At 36.2% G+C, this 23053-nt stretch overlaps 1 protein-coding gene across 7 annotated transcripts in view; it reads left to right on the forward strand.

Annotated features, from left to right (window-relative positions):
• CNTRL (centriolin) overlaps positions 1-23053 on the forward strand; it is an 83962-nt gene that overhangs the window by 20816 nt on the left and 40093 nt on the right. For all 7 annotated transcript variants that reach the window (XM_088019224.1, XM_088019226.1, XM_088019228.1 and 4 more), the window contains exons 7-14: positions 975-1168; positions 7827-7946; positions 8840-9068; positions 10425-10534; positions 12649-12843; positions 17491-17644; positions 18733-18953; positions 21915-22091. In XM_088019224.1, coding sequence (XP_087875350.1) covers positions 975-1168; positions 7827-7946; positions 8840-9068; positions 10425-10534; positions 12649-12843; positions 17491-17644; positions 18733-18953; positions 21915-22091 — 1400 coding nt within the window. The remainder of the gene's footprint in view (positions 1-974; positions 1169-7826; positions 7947-8839; positions 9069-10424; positions 10535-12648; positions 12844-17490; positions 17645-18732; positions 18954-21914; positions 22092-23053) is intronic.

Consider the following 23053-nt stretch of genomic DNA (forward strand, 5'->3'; position numbering starts at 1 on the left):
ATCTCAAGAAATGGAGTCACTTCAGAAAGGCTGCAGTGGGTGTACTTGAAAATAAGGCTGGAGAGGGAGTTTGGGACCAAATCATGAAGATCTGTGTGAGTTCTTCATATAAGTTTTGGATGCTATCCTATCCATAGTAGGAAGCCTTTGAAGGATTTTTAAGATCACAGAATATTTTGCAAGCCTACTTGCAGCATCCTTGAAAGTGTAGTTACTAATATCAGATAAAATAGTACATTTTTTTTAAAGATTTTATTTATTTGAGAGAGAGAGAATGAGAGAGAGAGAGAGCACACGAGAGGGGGGAGGGTCAGAGGGAGAAGCAGACTCCCTGCTAAGCAGGGAGCCCGATGCGGGACTCGATCCAGGGACTCCAGGACCATGACCTGAGCCAAAGGCAGTCGCTTAACCAACTGAGCCACCCGGGCGCCTAATAGTACATGTTTTTTAATAGGAGACCTGGAAAAAACCTCATTTACCAACATGCTAATTGAATGAAATACTTGGAAGTAAAGTATTATCTTTTTTCTTTTTAAGATTTATTTATTTACTTGAGAGAGAGAGAGTGCTAGAGAGCGGTGGGCGGGGGGGTAGATGCAGAGGGAGAGAATCTTCAAGCAGACTCCCCACTGTATGTGGAGCCTGATACCAGGCCAGATCTCACAACCCTGAGATCACGACCTGAGCTGAAACCAAGAGTCAGATGCTTAATAGACTGAGCCACCCAGTTGCCCTGTAATTTGTTAACTTTTAAAATTGCTATCCAAATGATAATGCGTTCTCACTTTTTGATATAAGTCACTTGCTCGCTCAAGATTGTCTTTTTTTCCCCCAAAACCATAGTGAATAGTTTTCAAAGTAGAATTGTATTTATATTATTCTAAGACTTCTTTTGCTATTATCTGAGAAATATTCTTACCTTTCTTTAAGTAGAAAATATAACTATTAATAAACTATTCAATTTGTGTTGGCAGACGAGGTAGAAAGACTGGAAAGGGATCTGGAGAAGAAGATAATGGAAACTGAAGAGCTTAGGAGTGAGCAGACAAGGTTCCTTGAGGAAATTAAAAGTCAAGATAAATTGAACAAATCACTGAAAGAGGAGGCCAGGTTACAAAAACAGAGCTATGAAGAGATGGAGAGTAACCTGAACACAAAAAATGAATTGGTAAGCCTGTGTTTTACATTGCTCTGACTATATTCTCTTGAAATAGAGAATTCTTTATCCTTGGGTCTAAAAACAAAACTTTTTGACCATAGAATGGGGAAGATGTGGTTTAACAGAAATTTGTGCAGAAGTTTCTACAAATTGTAGTTGACCGTGCACTGCATGACATGGGTCCCCAAAGGACGAATACTATCTTCACTGCATTATGTGAAGTATGGTATCCAAAATAAAGGAGGACAGTGGAGCCCCACACTGAGGAGTTGGTCAGACTGCCCCTAGATGTTTGTATTTTATTTTTAACAACAACATTGTTGATGAGACTGTATATTGGGCAAAAACTTTTAGACGGCAAATTGGCAAAATTATCCAAATTTAAAGGGACATATTTTATGTTCTATATATTAGAATTATTATATATACTTATTTAATATATAATAGTTATATATGATATACATTTCTAATACATTTTGTGGAAATTGTAGCAATGATGTATAAAGATATTATGTATCTACCCATATACACATACATACATGGACATTCACTACAATATTGTTTATATTAGTAAAATATTGAAAATAGCTGAAATGTCCCTTGGTGGATATCCATCTGGTAGAATAATTGTGTTACTATTAAAATGAGGTGGAGCTGTATGTCCTGATATGGAGCTATGTCTAATCCATATTGCTAATGAAAAAAGCAAGCTATGAAACCGTATATCAAGTATGATGCTATATAGGTAGTATATATAATAGTATAAGTATATGTAGGGGAAAATAGTAGATATGCACCAAACTCTTGACAGTAGTTATTTCTGGGGAGTGGAATTAGAAAGCACTTTCAAATTGCCATTTATGCATATCTGTAATGTTTAAATTTTATATAATTTGGCGTTATGGTTGAAGTAGGAAGAAAAGATATTTTAAAAGAGATTTAGACAGATTAGATAGCTTATAATCAGAAGGTGCCAGACCCAGAGACTTCAGAGGCCTCAAGACCACGCCCTGTGAGGAGTGGCCAAAGCAACAGGGGTGTCCAAGCTGGAGAAGAGAGATCTAGTGAGCTATGACGATTATCTTCAGAGAGTCAAAGGACTGTTTCATGGAGAGGGACCAAAGTTACTGACCAGTATCCCATGAGATAAAATTAAGAAATGGCAAATAGAATTATAACAAAATTTTTCATTTAGTAATAACGAAGAAATTTCTAGGGGCACCTGGGTGGTTCTGTCAGTTGAGCATCTTACTCTTGATTTCGGCTCAGGTCATGATCTCAAGATCATGAGATGGAGCTCCACGCCCAGCATGGAGCCTGCTTAGGATTCTCTCTCTGACCCCTCCTCCCTTAACCCACCACCCTCTCCCACCTCCGGCTTGTGCATGTGCATGTGCTCTCTTGCTTTCTCTCCAGAAGAAAAAAAAAAGAAGAACTTTCTAATAACTGTCCTAAGACAAAATGTGGTAACTCTGGAATGGAGTTGCTGTCACTGAAACAGGCATATATGCTCAGGGCTTAGAGAAAAGATAAAAGACATTAGCTAGGGAGATGGACTAAATGACCTTGAAAGGCCTTTTCAACCCAGAGAATCTGATTCTGTAAAATAATTAGGTTACTTTCCTTGAAGGAAAAAGTAGCTATTGCTACTCTCTTCTTTTTTTTTTTTCTTTTGACAATTCTTTTTCTGATCTGTGCATAACTTAAGAGAATTTGATTTCTCATATAACTAATGATATCCTAGATAGTTCTCTTTCTTTTTGCACCTCCCTTTCAAGATGGGCATTCTGGCTTGAATGACTTGCTTTGTTGACAAGAATTCTGCTTAAGCACTTTTGTTTTTTAGCAAGGAAAAAGTGTTTCCTTCTCTGTGTAGAGATGGAAATTGTTACTTGAAATCTGAATACTTGACTACCTCTTTCTTGAGCTCTTCTTTGCCTGAGGAAAAAGATGATTTATACCTGGGGTACATGATGAAAGACAGGGCATCTTCCCCAGCTCTGTCAGTTAACTATTCAGAGCATTTTTGGGTTTCTTCATATGCCTCTTACTTGCAGGTAGTTTTCAAATATGTCAGCCTTATTCTGAAGGCATATTATATATGATGTTAATAATCTGATAATTATCAGTAGTTTTATATTATACATCTGTTGCTCTCTATTCCATAATTCCATAATGATGATTAATTAAATCATTGGAAACTTACGTGACAATCAGTTTTATTTTAGCAGCCACCACTTAACATTTGTTTGTAAAATACAAGTATAGAGGCACCTGGCTGGCTCAGTTGGTGGAGTGTACAACTCTTGATCTTGAGTTCAAGCCCCATGTTGGGTGTCTGCCTACTTAAAAAAATAAGTAAAACTTAAAGTAAAAGAAAATACAAATATAAAAAACAGTACTTACTATGGTATTGTTATTTGTGAACATTTAATAAATTTTCCTGAGTTACTGATCTTTTTTATAACATAGAATCCATCTTTTATTACTAAGATAAAAAAACATAATTTCTATATGCGGACTCCCTGGTACATGTTAGTTAGCTCATTGAAATCCTGGGCAAGGGGTGCCTGGATGGCTCAGTCCGTTGAGCGTCTGCCTTTAGCTCAGGTCGTGATCCCAGGACCCTGGAATCGAGCCCTGCATGGGGCTCCCTGCTCAGCGGGGAGCCTGCTTCTCCCTCTCCTGCTCCCCCTGCTTGTGCTCTCTCTCTGTCGAATAAATAAATAAAATCTTAAAAAAGGAAAAAGAAAACCTGGGCAAAATGTTGCATCTTTTGACTTTGCACTATCCCAAATTTATGCATTATTATAGTTGCTAATATTCTTTTTTCTACTTACAATGTTGATATGTTTGTGCTGTGAATAAATGTTTTATAAATTGTCAACAGTTTTTGCTGGGTTTATTTTCAGTAACTATTTTTGGTTAGAAGACATTGCTCTTCTTTATGTCATTGTTATTTTTATCATTAACCATTTAAAAACATTGACATATGAAGTTAGTATATATTTATCATAACAAATTTAGACAATACAAATGTATACAGTAGAAAATGAAGGTCTCACTCTTTCCCTTCCCTATTCTCTGGGTGTATATAATCCTTTTTAAAAGTTTTCTATGCTTAAATGTACGCATATAGTTATATAATATATATGTAATTAAATATATGTACCTTCAAATATTTTGCGATAAAAAAGAACCTTACTATATTTTTTAATTCTGCATCTTATTTTTTTACAAAGCAGTGTATATATCATAGCTCTCCAAGTTAAAAAACATACCCACACACTGCACACACACATATACACACATATAAGTCTTTTTTATTTTTTTCAAAGTCTATATTGTGTTGCATTATATGGATACACAATAATTTATTTAACCTACTCTTATTGATGAATATTTAGGTTGCTTCCATTTTTTTATTAGAAACAATACTACAGAGAAAATCTTTGTAAATATGTACTTATACATTCATAATAGTAATTCCTTGGTATAAATCACTACAGGTTGGGGTGCCTGTCTGGCTCAGTCAGTAGAGCATGTGACTCTCAGTCTCAGGTTCATGAGTTCAAGCCCCACATTGGGGGTAGAGGTTACTAAAAAAAATAATAATTTTAAGAAATCACTACAAGTGAATTACTGTGTAATTTGCATTTTAAATTTTGGTAGATACTAAAAGCATATACCTGCTTTATGCTTCTACAGCAGTGTGTGAAAGAACCCAATTCCCCACTTGAAATTATTATCCTGAACTTATAAATAGGAAAAAAGTGGACTCTCATTGCTTTAATTTCACTTCTTTTTACTTGTTGGAGAGTTAGTATTGCATATGTATTTATTAGCTATTTTATAGTCTTTAAATTTCTTTTTTTAAATCAACAGGCTATTTTTTATTTAAATTCAATTAATTAACATATATTATTAGTTTCAGAGGTAGAGTTCAATGATTCATCAGTCTTGGATAACACCCAGTGCTCATTACATCCCTGTGCCCTCCTTAAGGTCCATCACCCAGTTACCCCATCCTCCCAACCCCCTCCCCTCCAGCACCCCTCATTTTTTAAATTCATGTTGTTTCACCTGTTTTTTCAGTACTCCAAAAGACTATTCTGTGTTTCAAAAAGAATTCTGGATCTTATTCTAAGAGCCTACAAATGAAAAATATTTTCCATTATCTTCTGCAGAATATCTGGTGATAATATCATCTACAGTTATATAATGCTTTCCAGTTTCATAAAGTAACTCTTCACATAGTAGGTCATTTAACCTATAAAAGAAACGTAGTAACATTAAAGTAAAACTTCTGGTGCCATTTAACTATAATAGTCCCCCTCTTCTCCCACCAACAGATATTAATTTAATTAACTTTAATGTTAATATTACTCTTGTCTTTTTGCAAGTTATTGAACTCCTGTTCTTCAGTGTCCTCATTTTTAATATGAGGATGAATTACCTGTCCTGCCAGCCTCACAGAGTTGTGAGGACTAAATAAGGTCATGAATATGAAAACAATTTGAATTGAATTAAGCTAAGTAATGGAAGGTGGTAAATCTATAACATAGAATGATGATAAAATGTGTGTCCATATAAGAATGGTGCAGGTTCTAGTAACATTATCTTCCTAAGGTAAGTTGTCAGTAAAGAGCACCTTCTATTACTACAGCTTAACTCTCCAAAGTTCTCCAGGTGATGGCCTCTGTTTGCTTTTTTCTCCTTTTAGCCCTTGTCTTGGTTTCTTGCAGATCATTTTCTGCCGATTCTTTATTCTTCCTTAAAGGTAGTTCCTTCAGGGCTGAATTGCACACTATGTTTTTCATGGTTTGCATGATAACTTGTATTAATATGCTATGTACATCTTAAGTTTTGAAACTGGCTTGCCTTCTCAAGAAATGTGCTTGTGTGTGTATGTGTAATTTTTTTAATGGTTGTGTACATAGGACAGTGTATTTGAATGTGAGGGAAAGAATTTGTATCATGTTTCTTACCGGTAAATATGTTAACTGCAGTCAACTCTTGATTATCCACAGCTAATACTGTAAGTAGCCTGCTTTCCAGGTCCTTTGACTCCTAATTAGCTCTCATTTTTGCATTTCTTCAGCAGACATTTATTGAATGCTTACTAAATGCTAAGGCTAGTACTAAAAAGACACAAAGGTAATATAAAAATGCACAGAGTATATATTATTTGCCTGCAGAGACCAAGCCATACGTTGTCCATGGTTCCAGTTGCATTTGCCTTTGTTTGGCCCTACTGCCAATGATCTTTGGGGAGAGAAACCTGAGATTAGTTGATGCTGTTGATTATGAGTTGCTTTCTTGAGATTCAGGGACTTAAGAGCATTCAGTGAAAGCATCAGTGTGGGTAGTGTGCTGGACACCCTGCAGCAGGACATCAAAGGCAGCATCGTATAATAGATGAAGTGTTAGATTTGAAATCAGGAGACTTGTAATTGAACTCTGCCTTTTCACTATGAGCTCTGTAACTGGGCAAGTTATTTAACCTCCTGGTGCAGCTTTTACCATTTCATAGGATAGCTGTTAGGAGTCAATGAGATAGCACACGTTCTGGCATATGTGAGTACTTGATCAAGATTACCTGTCATTCAGGTTAGCATTACTTCCACTTGGACGGATAATCAGGAGATGACTGTAAGCTAAACTGTGCACGACTTTGAGTTTCTGGGCCTTGTAAAATGTTCATGTTTGTTTATGTTTTATTCTCTTCAGCTTGCATTTTCATATTAATGAAAATTTTCTGCATGTTTTTTGTCTGGTATCTACTATCTGACGCTGTCAAAAAAAAAAGGTGAAAATCACTTAGTGGACCTTTGAAATGAACTCACAGGATTGGTTCAGTAGGAAGGTGGCTGATAGTGGTAGTTAATAAAATATTTAGCTTCTGCCACTAATCTAATATGTAACTTTTGACAAGACAGTTCACCGATCTAGGACTTAATTTCTTTATTTGTAATTCAAATAATTAAATTGGATGATCTCTTTTCTTCTAGCTCCAAAAATTTTTAAGAATAAGTAAAAAGTTGTAATTATAGTAGAATTAATTTATTAAAAATTTAATATTATATATTGGGATCTGATTGACCTTATTCATATCCTTTATCCTCTATTACAAAAATACTGTTCAGAACACTGGGATACTACAGCAACAAGTACAGTTAAAACCAACCTCTTATTTTCATCCTTCTCACTCCTTCTTGTGATTCCTTTGTAATTAATCCCAAATATCATCTCTATCCATAATTTGAAGCTATCATTAACATTGCAGAGTAAGTTAAGTAAATTAGTGTTAATTATTGAAAAATCAGGAAGCAGATACTTAATAGTATACTTAAAAATAATGGATACAGAATTACTTTCATGTTTGGATAAAGCAAATTTAAATGATTTTTTAAATCTTTATTCCTTGTATCCTGAAATAGCATATAAACTTCAAAGGTCTTTTATGTGATCTTTTATGAAGTGATAATTTTATATTGCATTCTTTATAATACTTTAGAATGAAGGTAAAATACTGTGAATGTTCTGCTATTTGCTGTGGGGTTTAAAACAATCTAATTATTAGTTATGATGGGAACTTGCCGTGCCATTGTACCTTTATACTAACTTACTGACACTATATGTGTTTCATATCAACTTGGGGCTGTAGCTAAAACAGAAGACCATGGAACTAATGCGAGCATGTCAGAAACAGTATGAGATGGAACAGGAATTGGCCTTTTATAAAATTGATGCCAAATTTGAGCCACTAAATTATTACCCATCAGAGGTGAGTTTAACTTTTATTTATTTATTTATTTATTTATTTATTTTAAGATTTTTTTAATTTATTTGACATACAGAGAGAGAGAGCGAGAGAGAGAGAGGGAGAGAGCACAAGCGGGGGAGTGGCAGGCAGAGGGAGAAGCAGGCTTCCTGCATGAGCAGGGAGCCCGATGTGGGGCTCGATCCCAGGACCCTGGGATCATGACCTGAGCTGAAGGCAGTGGTTTAACCAACTGAGCCACCCAGGCGCCCCTAACTTTTATTTATTTATTTACTTAGAGTTTAACATTTTAGTAATCCAAAGTTAAAGCCAACAGAGAGTGGAGTGGGGTAAGGTGGATGATAAAAATGTTTAAGAGACTTTATCAGTAACCATTCCACTTTCTTGTTATGAGGGCATCAGCAGAGTAAACATTGTGGTTGAATCAGTGAATTTTTTGGTTCAGTATGTTAGAGCAGCATCCAAAAGAGGTAAAAAACCCCAAGAGAATCTGTGTGATTCCAACCAATAGTTCATAAAAAAAATCAATTACTAAAATTTATTAGACTGAGATTTTCCTTACATATCAGCTAAGAAACCAAAATAAAACACCTAAATTTCTGATTTGAGAGATTAAGCAGTGCTATTAATCACAAAACTGTAGGCAGTTCTTTAATCAACCAATCTAACCCCACTTTTTGGGGATAGGAATTCTTAGAGACCACTTTTTGTTTTAGTTCTTTTTTGGTATATTAAGAGTAAGATAAAAAATGGTATATATTCTTCAACTTCTAGGCATGTAGGATTAATATTTAGGCAATTCTGTGATACGTTCTTCACTAATAAAATGAATAATATCACTTGGCTGCTTAGAAGTTACTTATTGAACCATAAATATTTACTTATTTTGCTTTTAGTATGTTGAAATTGATAAAACCCCAGATGAAAGCCCTTACATTGGCAAATCCAGATACAAGAGAAATATGTTCACTACAGAGAGTTATATCATTGCAAATGCCCAGACAGTAAAGATCAAGAAGATGGAGCCAGACGAAGGGGAACAACTCAGAAATGAGCATGTGAACTTGGGAGCCCATACATCACTGGACATACAACTGGAAGACAAAGAAAAAAAAATAAGTGCAGGTTAACAAAAGTTATTTTAAATTCTTTTAAAAATATAAAAAGATTGAATATATAGGCAAATTTTGTTTTATAATTCTTTTCATTAAACATGCCGAAGGTATTTATTTTGTTATTTACATGAAAAGCCTAAAAAAGAAGTAGTGATTCATTGAGCAAATCGTTTTTTAATGATTCCTGTTATGGTTGAAAATGGGGTTCTTGATAATAATTTGGTGGCAGCATGTCCAGAGGATCCAAGAATTCTTAAATCTTGACGTGCCCACAGGTCTTTCTCACTGTTGGAGCTGCACATTCAAAGATATAATTGGTCATAATTGTAGCAAGTACCACTTTACTGATTATTATGCATGTAGCCAAAACCTAAAGCAGTGCTTTGGATAAGCTGGATCAGTGCACCCTCCTTAGGCTTGGGCCTAAGACCAGCTTCTGACTCTTACCAACCTGTCCCAAAACATCTAATGGAAAGGATCTTACCACTTCCTGGCAAGTCATAAAGAAGAAGAAGTCAATCCAAGAGGGCTCTTAGAGACCCTGCCAATGGCATACTCTAAATCTGCTTACCCAGTGAGCTCCATGGATATGGAAGAAGAAAGCAGATCTGAGTTTATGTATCCCCCTAGTAATTGTGGCCCATTGTGGGGCTTTCACCAATCCAGTGAAGCAGCTCATCTTCCCTTGGTTGGTAGCTAAATGGAAAACATGGAAGGCCAGTAGAAAGGTTGGCTTGGAGAGGAGTTGAGAAAAGAGACTGAGTTGTCTATCTCATACACCCTATACAAAGTTCTGGAAGAGGAAAGCAGAAATAAATCAGATATATGTGTAGACTAGCTTCAAGGGTCTCATAGTTTTATAGGAGGCAGGGAGGGAGGGAAGGAGAGAAATTGGAAATTTGAGATAGAGAGTAATTGATTTGAGATCACCCCCAGCTGGAAGACAATGTTCAGTGGTGAATTTCTTGATACCAAGCCCTATCATAAAGTAATAACCTCTAACACAGAGTTTTTGTAATAGCTTGAACCTAATTATAACTTAGTGACACCTAAATGCATATTTACCAATAAATTCTTATTCTCTCAGAAGAGTTCTTTAGTGTTGGATGTATCAAGTAAAGCCCCTTTTATGTTAAGAATTTTATGAATAAAATGATCAATTATAGTTCTATAGCATATCAAAAAAGTATTCTAGAGATTAACTGAGTGGAAAACTGTCATAAATTACTTTTCTTTTTTTTTAATTTCTGTGATCTGTACCAACAATTTAATTGGGAGGAGGAGGTTATTGTGAAAATCTGGTAGAAATTTGAGAATTCAAGATTTTTCTTGTGTGTGTCTGTGTTCATGGTTTTTAAATCTGCAGCACAAACTCGACTATCAGAACTACATGATGAAATAGAAAAGGCAGAACAACAAATTTTAAAAGCTACTGAAGAATTTAAACAGCTGGAAGAAGCTATACAACTTAAAAAAGTACGTAAAAGCCAAGTAGCAATGCAGGAGGAAATGAAAAAAATGAAATGTGTTTTCTTCCTTCATAACCATGTTAAACAAATTTTAAATCAGTGCTGCCTAATTAATTACGGAGTAACAGTTTTCAGCATCAGTTGTGGCTCCAGTATTTTCCAGTTACACTTTCCTTCCATTCATGATGATATTCTATTAACATTTTATAAAGCATATAGAAATAAATTACTTATAGTTTATGTAAAAAGAGGTGTTCTGTCTACTCTATTATGAAAGTGTCTACTTTACCCAGGGAGGTTGATGCTTCCTGTTATATTGGTTCTAATTTACTTAAGCACTACCCACCTTTAAGATCCTGGGACCTAGATTAAGAGTCAGAAGACATCTTTACTATACATGCACATTATCAAACACAAGCAGCAAAAATGTAAATGATATAAAATATGGTGAACAAAAAGATGGAGGTGTTACACTCTCAGAAATTACCGAAGGATGTCATGAAGAAATAAACAGCTCAAACCCATGATGTAATTGCATAGGGAGTATTTAAAAAGGAAGTATCTTGATAGTTTTTAAGTGTGTAAAAGGTTTTAGTTATTTGCAACTTTTAAAAATCAGTATTTCAAAATTATGTTGGTAACTGCATTCATACCATAGTAGGTAAAACAAGAATGTGAAGTCCAAATTATAGATTCTTTCAAAAGATACACTATATTATGATTTTAAAATTATATAGTAACTAGAAATTGATTCAAGTTTATTGGAAGCTTACTATATGCTAGTCCCTGACTGGGCTGGACCCTGAGTGATGAATAAAACAGGTATATTTCCCTCCCACATGGACAGGAAATAGGCAATGAACAAGCATTAAAAAAGTAAAAAGGAAATATAGTTAAACAACATGTGTGTTGTAGGAAAAAAATAGGAAGGCAATAAAAAGGATATAATTTAGATTGTGGATCCATAAAGGCCTCTCTGAGGCGGTGACATTTGGGCTGAAACCCAAAGGATGTGAAGGAGCCAGTGATCGAGTATTCCAGGCAGTGGGTGCAAACACACTAAAGATTTCTCTGCCGAGGGAGGGAGAGTGTGTGGAAGATGAAGTCAAAGATTATGCCAGGCTTCATGGGCTGTCCTATGGTAGAGAGTAAGGCATTTGAATTTTAGTCTGAAGGTAATGGGAAGCTTTTGAAGGACACTAGGTAGTAGAATGACTGATCCTGTTTGTATTTTTATAAGGTCACTCTGGCTACTGCCTGAGAGTGAAATAGGGTGAGGGAGACAGAAAGAATGGAGATGGGTGAATCTCCTATGGGGCTATTGTTCAGTACAGGCAAGAGATGGTAATGGCCTGAACTAGGGGGGCGACGGTGGATGTGGAGGGAAATAAACTGATTGTCAGCAAAATTTGGCAGGTGAACTGATCAGACTTAAAAAATGAATTGAGGGGTGCCTGGCTGGTTTAGTTGGAGGAGCATTCGACTCTTGATGTTGGGGTCATGAGTTCAAGCCCCACATGGGGTGTAAAGATTACTTAAATAAATAAAAACTTAAAAAAAATGGATTGAAAGTGGGAGATGAGGTAGAGGGAGCCATCAAGAATGATTTTAATAATTAAAAAAAGTGTTTTATAATAATGTCGACCAAAGCTTATATAGGTAGATCGATAGATGTAAATAATGTACCTAATTTTTAAATAAATGGATGTTTACAAAATGTGCTTGAAAAGTTATTTTATGAGTACATATAAGCCTAAATTTTCATTACACTATTAATTTGCTTGACATGCTCATAACAAGGGTAAGTGCTATATAAAGTTGACTATTAATATTATGGTTATTGTTAATAATTTACAAGTTGCTTATACTGGAATGACAACTTCATTTTTACCTGCTTTTATGAGTTTTCATAAACTTTTATAAAGTAAGATTTTCTACATGTAATAAGCATAAAAGTATAAAATATTAATGGAATGCCTAGATGACTTTAACGTTTTACTTTTATTAAAAAAACTGGTAGAGCACCGAATACCTTTTTAAATTTTAGAAGTTTTCTTTAAAATTGTAAATCACTGTTGCTATCCTCTGTTAATTGTGTGTTGGGGTATGGGGGGTGATTAGGTTTCAGAATCGGAGAAAGACCTTCTTTTCAAGCAGTTGAGTGGTAGGATACAGCTTCTCAATAAATTACGCCAAGAAGCTGTGGATCTAGAAACGCAGATGGAAAAGCAAAGCCAAGAAATTGCTGAAAAGCAGAATGAAATCAAGGACCTGCAAATAGCCATCGATAGCCCGGATTCCAGAGACCCAAAACATGTAAGTAAATGAAGAGATTTTGGCTTGTTCTATAGGGACTAGAATATCATTCCATCTAGAAATTATGTCTCCTCATTTTTAGCCTCAGAGTTCTTTCTGAAAGTCTTTTAGTTTGATGCACAAATTTGAATAGTACATATGTTTATGTATGCGTGTATGTCATATGTATCTGTATGTGTATTATATATACATGTCTGTATATACATAACATATGTACATATATACTTATATATAGAAGTATATATATCTCTGTGTTGAAAACAAAACCTAAGGCTTGAAGGAGATAGCTTTCAGTAGAATGATAGATGCATGGTACACTTAACTTTTTTTAAGTGGCTGTTGAATATCATTATATTTCAAATCAAAAGAAACCTGCTCCATGGTGCTGTCCAAACCTCTTACCCTTTCTCTTTTCTTGCTTTGTTTTCTTAAGAGCAAGGTGGTGAGATGAGAGAGCTGAAAGGGGTTTAGAGTCCTTTCTCTTCCTCTTCTTTAATCCTTTATGCAAATATTACATTAAAGTTATTTGTTGTTTCATATTGTTTTGTTTTGTCCTTAAAAAGGAAACATTTCTCTAGAGCGTGTCCTCCTAATATGTGGCCAGAGGGGGTCTGGTGGCTGCAGGATGGAGTTAGGTTCTTGTCTCTGTCTCTGAGAAGTCTTACTAATGGCTTACATTTTACCCAATATTTGTAAAAATATTAGTAAAAATATTTCCTGCATATTTCACTGCTATACTTTGAATATTGTTATTTTTTAAAAGAACTTTAAAATCTCTGATTTAAGAGAAATCATAGAATTTAACATGGTAAGGACAATGCACTATCATTACTTTAAATACTGGTCAAGTTACTTGGTTATCCCTTTAAACATTTCAATAATGTATCATGGGTAAATTTTTTTTTTGCAGGCCAGCTAATTTTGACAGAAGGTAACCTTATCATTCACAGAAATAAGGTCTTTTCTAACAAAAGCTTAAGTCTAAGTATTAAAATTGAAACTAAAAGAGGACTTGATTACTTTAAAGAATTTTCGTTACATGAAAAATTAGATTTTAAGTAATGTGTAATATGGTCAGTAATATCTTGCCTTATTGCACTAAGTTGTTTGGAAGTCTGCCACCCTATGTAGGTAGGGCTCCTAAGGACAAGAACTATATCCTACTGCTATCTGTATTCCCCGGGGCCAGCCCTATGTTTATGAGCGTTTGCATCTGGGAAGGTAGGAAGGAACCCAGTGTATAGGCACAACCCAAAGCTCCTTTGCTGCTCCCTCCAGTACTGTGATCTCTGAGTCTAATTAGAACATAGATTGTATGTTTGCTTTTTACAAATGAGTTTGATATTCTTGGTAGAAAGGGAGCCTAATCCTCATGGATTTCTATAAAGAATTACACACAGAAAGGAGTTAAATGAGAAGCAGGAATGGCATCCACATTTTGAAAGGCAGTCTCTGTTAGTGGGGATGAAACATACAAACCCGACTTAAGGTTCCTTTTTGGTATTGTTAAAACAACTAATGGTTCATTTTTAAGGTTATAGCTTTAGTCAAAGCACCAGAGGGTGTCTCTTTAATTTGTTCACCCAGAGGGAGCATTTTTTTCTAGTTTGCACAAAATCACCTTATTGGCTAATGTTAGGCTCCTGTTAGGCATCATATTCTACAACATGTGAACATTTTAGCAAAAGGGAAAGAATCAAGTGTGGTATCCTGCATATTTTTCTATAGATGGAGACAGATTTTATCCAGTTAACTTTTATTATCTAATCAGATAAAGTGCCTTTCTGAATAGCAAATAGAATTTAAAAGTAAAAGCTTGAGAGATTAGAAAACATTGTGACTCTGAGATATGATGAGAACAAACACATTAAGTGCCAATGAAGTCTTCCATGTTGGGGTTTTTGCATATACTGGTGAGGAACTTCATCACAGCATCCATAGGATTGGTGATTTTTTTTTTTAATTTGCAGAAGATGAAAATGTGATTTTAAAAGACTGATTTCCTAAATTCACCCTTTTAGGAAGAGGCTGAGCCCACGCTGTGCTACGGCAGTGACCCTTTACCCACAAGAGAATTCAAGGTCTACAGAGATTAATTATTTTTAAAATTAGCTCAGAGCCAAACCAGTCAAGTTTTCAACAAACAGAAGCATTTAACAAGGTTTCAAAAGGAAAAAGTACTATTTAAAAATCAAATCCCATTTTACCTATACAAAATGTACATAGCTAGAGGCACAAACACCACAGCAGCACACATAATAAAGGAAGATTTCTGTTGTTCTTCCCTACCTGGCAATGCCCTGTGGAAGCGAAAGGCAACTAACTGTTCTCTGTGGGCAATCAGCCTGTAGTAATCTGTTGCAAAGGTTGTGCGTGATTGGCCCTTGAGAGCTTCCTGTGTTGTGATTTAAAGCACGGGGGGTGGGGCCTGCCTCAAAGCTTGCCTGTGATTGGACGAGCTGGGCTGCCGCTCACTCTCTGCCAGGAATGTGGTTTGAAGCTCAGGGAAGTTACTGAGGCTCGGAGGCGCTTACAAAAATGTGGCTGTCAGAGAGGGAAGTGCACGTGAATTTGAAAACAGCTTTAGAAAGCCCTCCCGCCCACAATTTCCCTGTCTCAACGGCTCAGTTTTAACAGGACAAATTTTAAGTTAAGGTATGATGATTTTCTCTCTCTTTGTGCAAAAGACTTGAAAGGAGGAGGAGTCAGAGATGTAAGTTCCTGTTTTTATAACTCGTTTGTGAGCTCCATGGTCGTGAAAATCGCAGAATGTACTTTTGTTCCCATGTGCTTAATGCAAATCATTGGCATATTGAGCCTTTTTTTGGTTCTGCGTGGAAAGAGATTTCAGTGGAATTTTTAATGGTGAATTTTAAAGGTTTGATAATAGAGACATGAAGGCAGCCTTTTTTTTTTTCTTTCGTGAGCCATAAAAATCCTAAATTTACTTAGAATTTAAGCTGTTATCTGCAGTTACCTTCCCAGAAAGATTTCAGATGGGTATTTGGGGAGGGCAGGGAAAGAAGAATTTTGAAAACCCCATTAAGTTTTACAATAGTAAAACAAAAACGTTCTGAGCAGGCTGCTATTTACTTGTTCCTTAAAAATGAAGGGACTTTTCTTTCTTGTCTTTGGAGGCAGCAGAACATCTAAAATATTCTTTTATAATAAAATGAGTATTAGACTTGAGAGCTTGGAGTTGGTTCTGACTGTGATGGAGTTGTTTCTCCTGATAATTCTCTCTTGGTTTATTGTTCTGTTCCTCTGATCTTGTGGGGGCAAACTTGAGCCATGAGGGTGTGAGTGAGAGGGAATTGTCTCCACAGGAACAGTTGCCTCTGAGAAGACCTGGGCAGGTCATTGGTAGATCTGGGATTCAGTTTCCTCACATGTAAAAGGAAGGGTTAAACTAGACCGTTGGTTCTCAGGTTTTTTCCCCTGAGCACACCTGAAAATATAATCTAGTCTTTTCAGTTTACAGTAGCTCCCAAATGCGTGGCTGTCAGGGTGTGAGTGGGTATGTGAGTATGGAAAAGCTCTGTTTTCTACCAGGGGCGTATGTCCTAATAGAGGAGTGTGCCTCCAGAGGGCCCTCCATCTTGAGAATCACTGGGCTGAATGGTTTTGGAGGTTTCTCTCAGCCCCCAGTTTATCGAACTGAAAAATAAAATGTTTCTTTGTATAAGGAATTGAAAATAAACCTCAATTCCAAGTAAGTATTTCTTCCATGTCCATTTATCCCTAAGAAACCTTTTTTTAAACTACGTGCTTTTTTGATTAAAAAGGTATGACTATTATAAAATTTTTTAAATATTAAACATATTCATAAAAAAGAAAAAAATAATCCTTCTACCCAGATATAATTTCTTTAAAAAATTTTTTTTAAAGATTTTATTTATTTATTTGACAGAGAGAAAGCACAAGCAGGGGGAGCGGCAGGCAGAGGGAGAGGGAGAAGTGGGCTCCATCCCAGGACCCTGGGATCATGGCCTGGGCCCAAGGCAGACGTTTAACCCACTGAGCCACCCAGGAGCCCCCCAGATATAACTCTTGTTAACATCTTGGAATATAGTCATTTTCTATGGATATGTGTATATATAATTAACCTTTTTGAGACCTTGTTAGAAGACACATGCAGCGCCAGGACCACTGAACTTGGCTACATTACCTCGTAGGTGTACCCTTGGAAAAATCATTTAAATTTAACCTCCTTGATTTTCAGTTTTCAGATCTAGGAAGTAGAGATGATTTCCAGATCAAGTTACCATGAGATTTAAATGAAAACCACCTGTGTGAAAACAACACAGGGCCTGACACAGACTCAAATTGTTACATTTTATTTTCCATTCTTCCTTTAGAAATGTTAAGCATTATTTTTTTTTTTAAAGATTTTTAAATTTATTTTTTGACAGAGAAAGAGACAGCAAGAGAGGGAACACAAGCCAGGGGAGTGGGAGAGGGAGAAGCAGGCTTCCTGCTGAGCAGGGAGCCCGATGTGGGGCTCGATCCCAGGACCCTGGGACCATGACCTGAACCGAAGGCAGACGCTTAACTGACTGAGCCACCCAGGCGCCCCGCATTATTATTATTTTTAAAAGAGTTTAAAGAACTTAGGATTTTGTTGATTTCTTTTTCTTTTCAATTCAGTGCCATATGAAGGCTCAGAAAAGAGGTAAAGAACAACAACTTGACATTATGAACAAGCAGTACAAACAACTTGAAAGCCATTTGGATGAGATACTTTCTAGAATTGCCAAAGAAACTGAAGAGATTAAGGACCTTGAACAACAGCTTACTGAAGGTGAGAATTTAAGAATGATTTAAGGTAAATCAGTATTTAAATTTAAACATTTAAGATGTTTCAGTATTAACAAAAGACAACTGACACCCTGTCAGGCATTAATCCAGATATTAGCTGAATATGCTTCAGCTGTTCATATTAGTGTTTGATAGGGAAATCTTTGCAGAGTACCCAAAAATGTTTACTAGAAGTAAACATTTTTTCAGTTTTAGTTTTGTTGCATTGATTTCCTAGTGAGTCAGGTCATTGCATTTGGTAGGCAAGAAGTCAGTACATGATCATGATAAGCTCTGGCATGTCATTGTCTTCTTCCAAAGCCTATGATCCTTTCAGGAACAAAGAGCTCATTGACACCAGGGCGTTCAGTGTCTAGTTCTAAGGGGAGTGTGGAAAGAATTTTATGATCTACATTTGCAATGCAGATTTAGACTGTGACATTGCCCTACTAGTGGAAGAGGAAGATAATAGAGGTTGTAGTGGTGAGGGCCTAGGATGAGGTAAAAAGAGCCCATTACCGTTTTGCTATTATCAGCTGTGTGACAGGTTATTTCTATCTCAGTCATTAGTTGTTGGGAAGATTAAATGAGGTGGTGTTCATAAAGTGCCTGGCACATAGTAGGTACCCAATATATGGTTTGGGGTTTTTTGTAAGTCTTCAAGTTACATGTTTTTGCTGCCAGTTTTGGATTAGTCTTGTATGTTGAATGGTTTTGTTTTGTGTATCTAGCAGCAAGGACTCACAGTTTTATTGAACATTTTTCATTTTATTTGGAAATTTATTTGGAAAAGTTTATTTTCATTATTTTATTTTAAACTTCTTACAGCCCAAATTGAGCATTTTATAAGCAGTGCCCACTGAATAAACTGTTTTTATTGTATAGCTAGTTAATACTACTGTACTATGGATAATAGAGGGAAAAAATCATTATATCTTGAAAAAGAAAAACAAGATGGTACAAATCATTGAAAGCTTGGAATGTCTTTCTTAGCCAGTAACAAATAACTAAGGAGACTAAATGCAGTAATTCTATATCTTGAAAACATTTTCTCACATACATTATCACCTTGCCTTTTTCCATTTTGCGTAGGACAAATAGCAGCAAACGAAGCACTGAAGAAGGATTTAGAAAGTGTCATCAGTGGGTTGCAAGAATACCTGGAGACTGTCAAAGGCCAGGCCGCTCAGGCCCAGAATGAGTGCAGAAAGCTACAGGATGAGAAAGAGACATTGCTGCAGAGATTGAGTGAGGTCGAGCAGGAGAGGGACCAACTGGAAATAGTGGCCATAGATGCAGAAAATATGAGGAAGGTATGATTTATTTCTTCTTGCCTGTTTCCTCAGCCTCAGAAGTAGGTGATGTCCAAATTAAGTTAGCTAAGGAAGTTAGCAACCCTGTAATTTGAAGTGACAAAAAGTATTAATGGCTACTTAATGGAGTTTTTCCCTTTAGTAGTGAAACACTTGGAATCATTATTTTTCTTTTACTAAGAAGAGGAAGATTATTCTAGCTGAGTTTTTATCCCTGAAAGGTGTTATCAAAGAACTCTAAAAAATAGGAAATTGTAGCTATTACAGTTGGTATATTAAGTGTTCATATTTTGTTATTTGTGTAGCAAAATTAAGCACAACATAATTTTCTTATTCTTGTTATTCGTAATTTTAACTTTGTTTTACAAAAAAAGACACAGTGTTCTAAATTATACCTTCCATACCTGGTTTGTTGCCATTCATTTGGAGATTTCACTTGATCTGTTTTAGTTGTTTGACAAACTCTGTCATGCATGAGAACCCAGATTCCCAAATTTCATCCCCAGTAGGACTTACTATGGAAGTTTGAATTCATATATTTAATATTATGAAAATTCTCAGGCAGATAAAAATGACAAAAATTATATTTAACACCATGTACTCTAAACTCAGCTTAAGAAATAAAACACTGCAGATATATTTGAAACCCTCTGTGTACCTCCATACAGAGGTAAAGAATCTTGAATATACTTAATTCCCTATATCTCTTTTATTATATATGTGGCTATCCATAAGCAATATGTAGCATTGTTTTGCATAATTTTAAGATTTATATAAAAGCTATCATTGTGTGCATATCCTTTGACCACTTTTTTTCTTCCTATTTCTGTTTTGGGGAATTATACACATTGATACATATAGCTCTAGTTTGCTTATTTTTATTAGTGTATATAGCATTCCATTATAGGTACTACCACAGATTTATTGCTTATTCATTCTCCTCTTGGAGGACATTTAGGTGGTTTCCTGTCTTTTGCTATTACGATGTTGAGTGTAACATCCTTGCATACATCTTGAGCATGGGGACTATATTCAAGATTGGAACATAAGTCAGAGGGTATGTGCCCCCCTCAACTTCACTAGACATTGTCAAATTACCATCCATAGGGATTCAGTCAGTTTCTACTCCAACCAGCAATGTGAGCACCACCATCCTTGCCAACACCTTAGTGTTATCTGACTTTTATTTTTTAAGCTTTTATTTTGAAATAATCTTAAATTTACAGGAGAGTTGCAAGAATAATACAAATAACACTGTACCATGCATTCAGAGTCATCAATTAATATTTTGCTACATTTGTTTTCTCTTTCATATATAATTTTTACATAAAATTTTTTCTAACCGTTTGAGAATTAGTTGTGGACATCACCCTCCTTAGCTCCTAAATATTTCATCATGTGTTTCCTAGGAATAGGGACATTTTCTAACATAGAGTATCTAACACAGAATAATTGTCACATTCAGGAAATTTAACATTTTGTCAGTCTTAGTGTTTGCCATTCTGCTGAGTTTGAAATGGTATCTTTTTTTATTATGAAAATTTTACATTTACAAGGAACGTTAAAAGAATAGTTCAGTGAATATCTGTGTGTTCTCCTAGATTCAAAAAATATCTTGCTGTATTTGTTTTTTTCCCCTTGAGTTATTTGAAAGTTGCAAACATCCCTTAAGTACACATCTCTTAAAAATTAGGACATTTTCCTACATCACTACAATGCCATTATTATACCTAGAAAAATTAATAATTCCCTAATGTCATCTAATATCTGAACTGTATTCAGGTTTTCCCAGTTGGGCCAAGAATGTCTTTTGTAGCTGTGCATGTAGATGTATGTGTAGAAACCAGGCTAACGGTCCTGTAGAGTGTTCCACATTCTGAATTTGTCTGTTGTTTTCTCATGGTTTAACTTGTTCCTCCCTGCCCCATGTAAACTCATATCTTGTTATAAACTGCATTTTCCCTTGATTACTGAAGAGATTGGGCCCCTTCCCTTTGTTTATTTGCTATTCAGGCTTCCTCTTCAGTGAATTCCCTATTCATATTTTGTGTCCATTTTTCTATTGGATTGTCTGTCTTTCTCTTAATGATTTGTAGGAATTCTTTATATATTCTGGACCTTTGTTGGTTATATGTGGAATTTGCATTTTGCACAAGCAACCCCAATAATTCAGATGCCAAGTGGTTTTTGGACCACCCCTCAGAAATCCTTCTATAGAAGTTCTCGTCACAAGACCCTCCTTTTTAATTTAGAATAGTTCAGTCTAGTTCTTCAAGATCCCAAATAAATAGATAAAAGCTGAAATAATCATAAAAAGCAGACGGACTAAAATGAATCAGAACTGTGGTATGCTAATCACTATGTACTTATATTCTTGTCAGCACCCATTCAAGTTACTCTATCATCCTTAATTAGAGAGTGCTAATCCGATTTTGTTCTTCTAATAAATGAACATGCTGTGGTTTAATAGAAAGAGTGTGGGTTTTGGAGCCAGAGATCTGCGTTCGTATCCTATCTTTTTTAAGCTACACAGCCCTGTGCAATTTACTTAGATATTTATTCTCCAGTTTGTCTTCTGTAGAATGGGGATAATACTGTGCCTTACACAGTTGCTGTGAAGATATGATGAAAGAATATATGTGAAGACATTTATTCCAGTGTCTGATGGAAAATAGGCCTTTTCTTCTTATGTATTCAGACACATTTGAAGTATCACACAGCTGATTACTTTGGAAAACATGTTGGTGGCTTACTGATTTTTCTGATTACATTTAGTCAGGATTTTGTTTTCCAACCTGGATATGCACAGCCTGCAGCTTCATTGTATTGCTAATGAAAACTTTCTGTGCCAGGCCGGCCAGCTGCTGGCCGTTTGGTTCACAGTGCTCCAGTTACTTATAATGACTTGCAGATGCTTATGCAGAACAGGAAGGGTTTCATAAACATACCGAATCCTTATAGGAGCTCGCAGAACTAGAGAGTGCCCTCCAGGAGCAGCATGAGGTGAATGTGTCCCTGCAGCAGACCCAGGGAGATCTCAGTGCCTATGAGGCTGAGCTAGAGGCTCAGCTGAAAATACGGGATGCTGAAGCCAGCCAGCTCAAGGAGGAGTTGGAAGAACTTAGAAGGCTCAGCCAGGTAAGTAGGGGCATAAAGCCATCTAGAATCCAATTAACATATCAGCCTTTCTTTAATTTAATGTAAGATGAAACAGTTTTTAATATAATGTATGTGGAATGATGGGAAGAGTACATTTTTCGAGTCAGATGTTTTGAGTTCATATATGACCCCTGTGAGCCCCTGTGTGAGCATGCAAATCACTTCATAGCTCTTGAGCCTCTGAAAAATGCCTCCTTGTCTATAAAATGGGTTATCGTGAGGATAAGGTAAATATCGGGCATGAAAGCACCTAGCAGCTGGTGTTCAATAAATTCTAGTTTTTCTTTCTCAGAACAAGGTTAAGAGACCTCTTTTAAGTTAGTGTTAGTGTTATATTTTATTTTGCTACTTTCTGTTTGGTTGGATGAAGTATCCACTCGTTTAAATTGTACTGGCAGGGGCGCCTGGGTGGCTCAGTCGTTAAGCGTCTGCCTTCGGCTCAGGTCATGATCCCAGGGTCCTGGGATCGAGCCCCACATTGGGCTTCCTGCTCCGTGGGAAGCCTGCTTCTCCCTCTCCCACTCCCCCTGCTTGTGTTCCCTCTCTCGCTGTCCCTCTCTGTCAAATAAATAAATAAAATCTTTAAAAAAATAAAAAATAAATAAATTGTACTGGCAAATTAGAGAAATAATTATTCATCCAAAGCCACTTACCAACTGGCCATTGAGGGCAGGTGCTGTGGATGCTGCAATGAGCAGCACAGACACGGTCACTGGCCTTGTGGAGCTGACAGTCTAGCAGTGAAACAGGTGTGGGAGAAAGAAGGGGATAGCATTCGGTAGCAGGAGAGGGGTGGGTTAGGGAAGACTGCCGTAGAGAAATGTCTCAGCCGAGACTCAAAGGATGAGTTGGATTTTGGTGTGCAGAAGGATCGGGGGTGAAAAGGGTAGGGGTAAGGAACGAGTGTTCTAGGCTGACGCAAGGAGAGGGAGCATAGTGCA

Source organism: Eumetopias jubatus, unplaced genomic scaffold, assembly GCF_037043125.1.
Source record: "Eumetopias jubatus isolate StellerSeaLion01/CBP00866 unplaced genomic scaffold, mEumJub1_p1.0 scaffold_15, whole genome shotgun sequence".
Classification (NCBI taxonomy): Eukaryota; Metazoa; Chordata; class Mammalia; order Carnivora; family Otariidae; genus Eumetopias; species Eumetopias jubatus.